At 41.9% G+C, this 8,595-nt stretch overlaps 1 protein-coding gene across 6 annotated transcripts in view; it reads left to right on the top strand.

Moving 5' to 3' along the window:
* Positions 1-5,404, top strand: part of LOC101851800 (chitinase-like protein PB1E7.04c) — a gene marked incomplete at its 5' end in the record, with an annotated part of 143,348 nt that extends 137,944 nt beyond the window's left edge. For all 6 annotated transcript variants that reach the window (XM_013081861.2, XM_035969475.1, XM_005097202.3 and 3 more), the window contains 1 exon segment: positions 2,843-5,404. In XM_013081861.2, the coding sequence (XP_012937315.1) occupies positions 2,843-3,876 (1,034 nt within the window). In that variant the 3' untranslated portion in view covers positions 3,877-5,404.
* Positions 5,405-8,595: the final 3,191 nt, after the last annotated feature.

An 8,595-nucleotide genomic window follows, 5' to 3' on the forward strand; every position in this document is an offset into this window, starting at 1 on the left:
AGGGGGGGGGGTGAAAAGAGTGGAAAATCAAAGGAAAACAATGCTGTAAGCACGGGTTGCTGTATTATATGTTTAAGTCCCAATCGACACGATTTAGAAGGTCAACAAGGCGGCCTGCTTCGAATTTGCCTGTCGGGATCAATCTCTACTTATTGGGATACTCTCCCTGCAGACAAATGGAGATACTTGTATTTGAAGAAAAAATACATTATCCCCTCTTCGGAACCGAGCTCACGTCTTTGGGAGCAACAGCGAAGTCCTTACCTGTTGCAGCACAGACGCAGGTGTCGCTTGTCTCTTTAACATATTGCGCGTACAGGTAACTTGGGAAATTAAAATAGCAATTCTACAAGCGGTTTTTTAAAATATGAATTTGGGAGTAAAGGGAAGATGAGGTGTCATCTAATAACCGTCAGGTTATAGTTGTAATGTACTCACATGTTCCTCCTTGTCTATTATAGTTTACTAACTTTATTTTATCCTTCCTCTGGTAGATCGTTAGATATTGGGGGGAGATGCTATATTCAGTCAAGGGCTAGGTCGGTGTCTTCTGTTGTTAATATGCTATTCTTTTGATAGACGCCTTAAATGTCATATAGCCAAGTTTTGCGCGTTCTGTCCCTTTCCTTTCATCCTGACTCTTTTGAGTTCTAAACTCGTGCGGCTGATTGATTTGGTGACAATCATCAGATGACCAAACGACTTGAGTCTTCGATGTCCTGCGTGTTCCGAAACCTGTCTAATCCCTTTATGGAACACACTTTATGATACAAGTCTATTATAGTGAGATGTATTGTATGGGACTTGAAGATGTAGAGGGAGGAGATGTAAGGAAATCATCTTTTATTCAGAAAGTATCAGCAAGATATTGTAATAGAAGTTGACATGAACATGTGTGGGTATCTGAAACATTGTATATATTAAACACTGAATGAGGTAGAAAATGCTGAGAGGAAGAGGAAATGATTAGAGAAAAAACGAAAGAGACGTTGGAAAAGAAGTGGGAGGGATGGAGATGGTGAGGAGTGAGAGGTGGGGAGAAAATAAGGGAGGATGGTCTGCCCCCCCCCCCCCCCCCCCCCAAAGAACGAGGGACCATTTGACGTAGCATGAAAAGTGAATTGTACAGTAAACGAACTGTATGAGATCAAGGTAGAGTTATTTTTAATGAACCCTGTTTTCGCAATCATACATTACTGTGGGCGATGATGAAGGCTTTCGTGTCTCGATGAGACGCACCCACTCGCGGTGATTATTGGTGACCTTTACGATACTAAAATGTCAACATCGTGTGGGTTGAAAAGTCATGTGGGCCTACTTCCCCTGTAGGAAAGCACCCTTCATGCTTTTTGTTGTATCAGGTGGGGTGTTTTCGTTCCCTTATTTTTAGTTGTTGTGTTTTTCAGGGGGGGGTATTAAATTGGTTTATTTAGTGTAGGTTTGGTCGGGTTTCTTTTCTTCTTTTTTTCGGTTGTTCTTTGCTGAAGTTTTGGAAGGGGGGGGGGGGGGGGGGCGTGTCCTTGTTGTTGTTTTTTGTGGGGTTTTTTCATTGTTTTTTTTTACGTCCTGTTGTTTACTTAAAGCTAACCTATTTCCTATCATGATTTTCATTTACAACGAAAACAAGCAATACAAATGCTATCTATTATTATTATTATTATTAAGTGGTGCTGTTCCAGCAAGCCATCAAATCATAGTGACAGTGTCGTGTTGTAAAAAAATCCTCCTGAAGCCTCTCGTTTTCACTCTCAAAATAACGTGCGCGTGCGTACACACACACACACACACACACACACACACACACACACAAACACACACACACACACACACACACACACACATACACACATATAAATATATATGTATATATAGTATGTATATGTATATAAATATGTATACACACGTACACACACACGTACACACACACACACACACACACACACACACACACACACACACACACACATACACACACACAAACACACACACATTCATTATATTTTTGGGGGGGGTGTGGCGGGGGGCAGGGCAAACCTCTATATTATCTTCCCTCGGATCATTATTCCCTCATAAAGTAAGCAAGGAAAGCCAACAGGTAGAGCTGTGCCGTGCCCCTTGATATCTGGTTAAGGAGACATTGTTTTGTGTTTCCCGGCGGCTGGGCATTGTGTGAAACATTCAATAAGCAATGTTTTGAAAATGGGACCACCAGAAAAATAGATAAGAAATAGCAAAATTAACTGCGCAATTTGGACGCTAACTTAAGAAGTCTTTTCTATAAGTGTGATGATCAATTTTGTAAAATTGTAATGCTCTGCTTGGCAGTTTACGCCATGTCTTAAAATTGTTGTTGCTGGTGGTGGAAGACAAACCCTAGAGCTTTACCTCTTGGATGGTTTTTCGGTGCTATAAGGTGATGAACTCTTCTTCTACTCTTTCTTTTAATTCTTCTTCTAATTCTTTGTTGTTCCCTGCCTTTTCCTCCTTCTGCTCCTAATCCTCCTCCTCCTCCTCCCCCTCCTCCTCCTCTTCTTCCTCCTCCTCCTCCTCTACCTCTTCCTCTGGGTCCTCTTATTCTTCTTTCTCCTCTTCGTCCACTTCCTCCTCCTCTTCCTCTTTTTTTCTTCCTCCTTCTCCTCCTCATCCACCCCCTCCTTCTCGTTTACCTCCTTCTCCTCTTCCTCTTTTTTTCTCCTCCTGTCCTCCTCCTTTTCCTCCTCCCCACCCGCTCCTGCTCCTACTCCTTGCTCCTCCTCATCAAAACGGCTAAGTAGTAATGACCCAACTTCCCTGTGTAACCGTCTAGCCTGTTGACAAATAGTTTGGTTGTTGTTTTTTTCAGGCAAAGAAAACACAAGTGTTGACGTCACAACTGACACAAGTTCTCTAGAGATCAAAGTGGGCTCCCAGGGTCACAAAGCCACCGACGTCACTCGCACCTCCTCTGCCTGGCTCTCCTCTACCCAGTCCGTTATCGTCTACGTCACAGTGGCCATCTGCAGCAACGGCTCCCTCACAGCCTCCGACAGCGGAAGCGGAAGCGCCACCTCCCAACAAACGTGCGCCTACAATGGTTTCTACTTGCCAAGCGTAGAGCACTACTTTACATGCCACGGAAATAAAACACGCGACGGCTGCTCCTGCGCATGCCCGTCCGTCTTTCAGCGTGACGTCAGTCCAGATAGCTTCGGTTCTCTCCGGAACAGTACAATTAGCAATAGCCCACCGTCTTTATATCCTCTCTTAGTCGGTGAGCTCTTTGACGTTAGCACCTCTATATCGCGGGCGCCGGGCTTCAAATACGCGGATGACGTCATTGTTACTACAAATAATTCATTTATGGTATTTCGACATGATGTTGAGAATTTGAACTACCTTCCCGCAGGCACAAGGCTGGTGGACATTTACCAGTACTGTGAGCCCGACTCTTACACTAGTCTCTTCAGAGACTGTCATGCGTATTTCAACTCAAAAGGTTCGAGTTCTGAACCTGGTTTCAAAGACGCCGACGCTTTCCAGCCCGATTCGCTTCAGCCCTTTCAAAGCGGACCTGGCACTGTGGACGCATGCTCTTGCGAGTTCGTAGTAGATGCCACATCTTCCATTTCCCAGAGCAATGGTGCCTCGGAGAACACGGACTTATCCGTAGCCGGGGAGGCAGTGGCGAATGTAAGAATGAATAGTGGAGGAGGAGGAGGCGATATCATGTGGGAAGAGGACGATGAGGACACCACACGACCCATGATAGCGGTCGTTGTTTCACTGTCAGTTGCTATCTTCGCAGTTATCGCTCTCATCTCAGTGTACATGTTGATGGAGATGGCGTCCAGAAGGAAGCACGTGAGAAACACAAAGATCAGACCCTTTGTATCCTGACGGCGACGTGTATGCACAGTATGCACTGCTCTTTGTCGGAGGTGACAGACACAGAGGAACAATGGCGCTCACTGTTAGCTCAGTTGGTATCATGCTAGACTACGGAGTGGATGACCCTAGTTCGGATTCCCTCCCAATAAACGTACAGTGTTGAGAAGGGTGTTAAACATATACATTGACCAATGACAAAAACCCCAGAGATAGAAGAAGGGTACGAGAAGTGTGGTGGGAGGTGCTCCTGTCGGTTCATGTAATGAGACAAAGATTGTCACTGGAGACAGGGTCGGGGCGAAGACAGCGAAGGCGGGGAAACTATAGCATTTTTTCTGACTTTTACGTTCATCGAAGAAGAAGAAGAAGAAGAAGAAGAAGAAGAAGAAGAAGAAGAAGAAGAAGAAGTAGAATATTCTTTTGCCGCTGCTGAAGATGCCATTGATTAGGACAGGGATGATGACGATAATAAAGATGGTAATAATCAAGAAGAGGAGGAATTGCGGAAGAAGATGAGGAGGACGAAAACGATAAGAAGAGGAAAATGATGATTGCAGGAATTGTGACGCCATTTACTATTTTTAGAGAATACTGTGCATACTGTCAAATAGGATTTCATTGGTCACACGAAAACAAAGACACGATCTTGCATCTCTGATGGCAGATCCCATATGCAAAGGAAACAGAGGGTTATTATTATGAGTAACTTTGTAGATTTCGGCACTCAAGCCCCGAAAATCCACAAAGAACGGGATGCTTATTTTATTCTTGTTTATCTTAAAATGCAAGATAAGAGTAAAGGTGGAGGTGCATCTTATGATACATTGGCGTGGCCCTGTGTTTGTATCAGCGCCATTAATACAATCTGAAACTGGAATTATTTCGTCTCTACCAGTGCAGAGAGAATTCTATGGTATTCTTGTGGAAGCCATAGTCACTCATCTTGATAGGAAATTACTGTGACCAAAAACAACCCTCAGTTCTAATGTGCTTGTGACAGATTATTATGAGTTTAACGTCTGATATTTTCTGAGGCAACCTGGACAGGCCGTTTCTGAGAGTGACGAAAGGTGTAACTACGGAGGGGGAGGGGTGTGATCCGCACTGTAATTCCTACAGGGCAAAAGGAGGAGGATTCTTCTAAAAATAAGTTGTTTGGTTGCAACACGTTGCTCTCGCGGAAACAGACGCCACTCTGAGAGCGACGCCGCTCAAAGCAACTTGTCGTGCAATAGGTGAAAGGAGCCTTATCAGAGATCATTTCCGCACGGTTTTCTCAAGTCAAGCACGACTATCTGATCTAGTGTGGATTCGGCACCAGATGCTATTCATGTACTACAGACAACCGTACACTTTAATTTTACATTATTAATTCCATTACTTGACTTTTAACTACTGTTTTCGCTTCTTTCTATCAATTTTCAAGATATTTTCTATCTTACTGACAAACTTCAAAATGCGTACAAGTAATGTTTATTGATTTCATGTTCATCGCGTTATCCATTGTTTTCATTAAAAAACGGTTTTAAAATGTACGTATTTACAACTTTCGTGAATAACAAGAATTTCACAGAGCTGTTTTCATTGATGTTGATAAATAAGATAATATATGATTGTGAGTACGCATTAGAGTGAGTATATGTGTGTAGGTGTATGTGTACGTGCTTACGTTAGAGTGAGTTTAAGTGAGAGTGTGAGTGAGTTCACAAGTGCGAGAGAAAGTGAGAGAGAGAGAGGTGGGGGGGTGGTGGGGACGAGGGTATAGTGAGAGGGGGAGGGAGAGAGAGGAAGGAAGAAAGAGAGAGAGGGAGCGTCCGTGCGTATGTGTGTGTGTGTGACAGAAAGTGAGGGAACTTGAATACAGCAAAATTACAAATATTGACTGAGATGGTAACTTTGATGACCTACTGATAAAACCTTTTCAGAGGAGTTGGCTGTTTCATTTGCTTCGATTTGCTTACTCAAAGAGATACTACCATGACCGCAGTCTCCTGAACAATTTTAAGATATCATGACAGACAAAAGACCACTAAGTAACCTTATTTTTTCTTGAATTGAAACTAAACATTTGTTTTAGAAAACATCTCAAAAATGAAAAAAATGTTGGACTACATTGGTACGAGGGACGGCCGAACTTTTTAGCGAAAATTGTCTTCACTTTACTTGAAATCTGCAAAATGTGTTCAAACAACAAGGTAGATTGATTTGTGTTGCAAAAGTGTCAATTGGCATCAATTTCTAGTACGTGTCTATCATGTTATTTTAAAAAACCTGGCAACCCTCCTCAGGAATTATTATTGGTCAAAGGCAGATTTCGTGCAAAGGGAAAAAAGCCATCAATTATTTTCAACCAACTTTTTGCTGTGCGTGGCGAATATGTATAAAGTGAAAAGCAGGCAGATCAGTGGTACAGTTTTGTTTAGTGCGGGGAAGGCAAATCTAAAAAACATGCCATTTTCGAGGGGTGTGGGGAAGGGGTGCGGAAATGCCAAAATCGGAAGCCAACGTTCATGGACTTAACACACACATTCAGGAAGACGGGATGTAATTCAGTTGTTGGCACTGAGTCCTACCTGTATTTCATAGAAAAACAGAGAATATTTTGCAAGTGTTTCACGGCTCTCGCAACTGCTTAAGGTCATATGAGCGCGCGGGACACATCAAACATTTTAAGGTGGTATGAAATTTTGAATTTTGCCCTGACGGCGGCCGAAGCCTACTCTTATCGATTTTAGACCGCCAAGGGATTTTTAACGAGCACAGCTTGCACACGGGATCTCCGAGATTTTTCGCCCTTGTCCGAGAAGGCTGGGTGTCGATCTTTCCTACCAGAAGATCAGGGATGTGGCTGAAAGACAGCAGGGAGAAGGAGCCAAGGAGTAGCAGTGAAAAGGTTGCAGAAAAGTCCTACGCCCAGAGGAGGGGCAAAGGAGGTGAGTGGGGTGGGGGCAGTAAGTGCAGACGAAAGAAGACGACAGAACAATGCTAGAGAGCAGGAAAGGGGGTGAAAGTTGAAAGAAGACAAATTTAGAGAAGAACGGATTCGCACCCGGGACCTTTGAATGAGTGGCAAACACCTTAACCTCTAGGCCACGAGAGCCCCCAAACTGAGAATAAAATGGATTAGCCTCCAGATATGAATGTCATCTAGTCAGCCAGCCTCGAGAGCCTATAACACCAAGAGCTCCGGCTACGAAGAAAGGGGTAGGATGCGCGAAAGGTAGATTGAAAGAGTCAAGGGAAAACTGGGGAACCACATCTTAGTCTAAGGTACCGAATAAACGGGGAGGGAGGGGTAGGAATACAAAAGTTGGGGGTGGGGTGGACAAGTGGCCCTAAATTAATAAACGGGGAGAGGGGTGGTGCATTCAACCTCATACCCCTGTACTACAAGGCATAAATCTGTTTTATTTCTCCTTCAGTAAATAAAAGAACAAGAGATCATGAAATTTTAATGCTTTTAGTAAGTTACTGTGACAACTTTTCCCATTTAGGAACAAACCAGTTTCATCAAAAAATATAGACCAATGTACAAAAGTTTTTAAAAAGCACACAAAGTTGAGGTAGCCGAACCGGTACCGGTACTAATACTGAGGGTAATTTGCCATTTACATCGTTCAACAGCAAGCTCTTTATTCTTCACAATCTATATTATAACTCCGTCACACCCGAAATCGTTCTGAAACAATCTCAACTTCCTGGGAGGCATAGAGTGCAAGCTGCCATAAATAGGCCGAAAAACACTTACAAACTGACAAGATCTGTTGCTCTCAATAGCCGAGTACCCATTCCAAGTGGGTGAAGTGAGGAAAATTCGTGTAAAGTGCCATTTCCAAGGACACAACGTCGGGTCTGAGGCTCGAACCCCCAAACCCGTAACCTTATGATCACTAGACTACCAACGCCGTAAAATCGCTTAACTTGCATATTAATTAAAAGAAAATTACTTCATTCTCCGCATAGCTATACCTGTCTCTATCTATCTTGAATCATTTCCTGCCTCAAAAGGGACACTTAGCATTTTAAAAAAGTCAACAGAAGATTATAATTTTACCCCAGTCGTCCGACGTTATAGCTGCACTCTCTTCGCCCACCTTTCTTCAAGGGGCGTAAAATCTAAAACAAAGAGGAGGAAAAAAATGGGTTGATCTTCATGGAGACTGATTGGAAGAGGTCAAATGGTGTCACTACTTATGATAAGTAAGATATATTCCTATCCATATGAAATTTTATACTCACCTTTTCACCTTATCAAGCAAGGTTGATTGCATGAAAACTTGACTTATGTGTGATCTCCAAATTGTTTTTATTACAAATATTGGGTGGGTTTTTTTTTTTACTGCAAACTCATTTCTAATTGACCGTGCAAGTGTTTGAAATGCTTCTTCTGTAATGATTACAACTGTTGTTATCATTATATCATTATCTTTATTATTATTGTTATTACAATTATAATAATGAAAATTGTTATTATTACTATTACTATTTTTTTATATATTATTATTATTATTATTATTATTATTATTATTATTATTATTATTATTATTATTATTATTGTTATTATTATTATCATTATAATTATTACTATTATTTTAATAGTAGTTGTAGTAGTAGTAGTAGTAGTAGTAGAAGTAGTAGTGGTAGTAGTAGTTTTAGTAGTAGTGGTAGTAGAAGTAACAGTAGTAGTATCTTTTAAATTAACAATAATAAAACATTATTATTATTATT

Source organism: Aplysia californica, unplaced genomic scaffold (assembly GCF_000002075.1).
Source record: "Aplysia californica isolate F4 #8 unplaced genomic scaffold, AplCal3.0 scaffold00149, whole genome shotgun sequence".
Lineage (NCBI taxonomy): Eukaryota > Metazoa > Mollusca > Gastropoda > Aplysiida > Aplysiidae > Aplysia > Aplysia californica.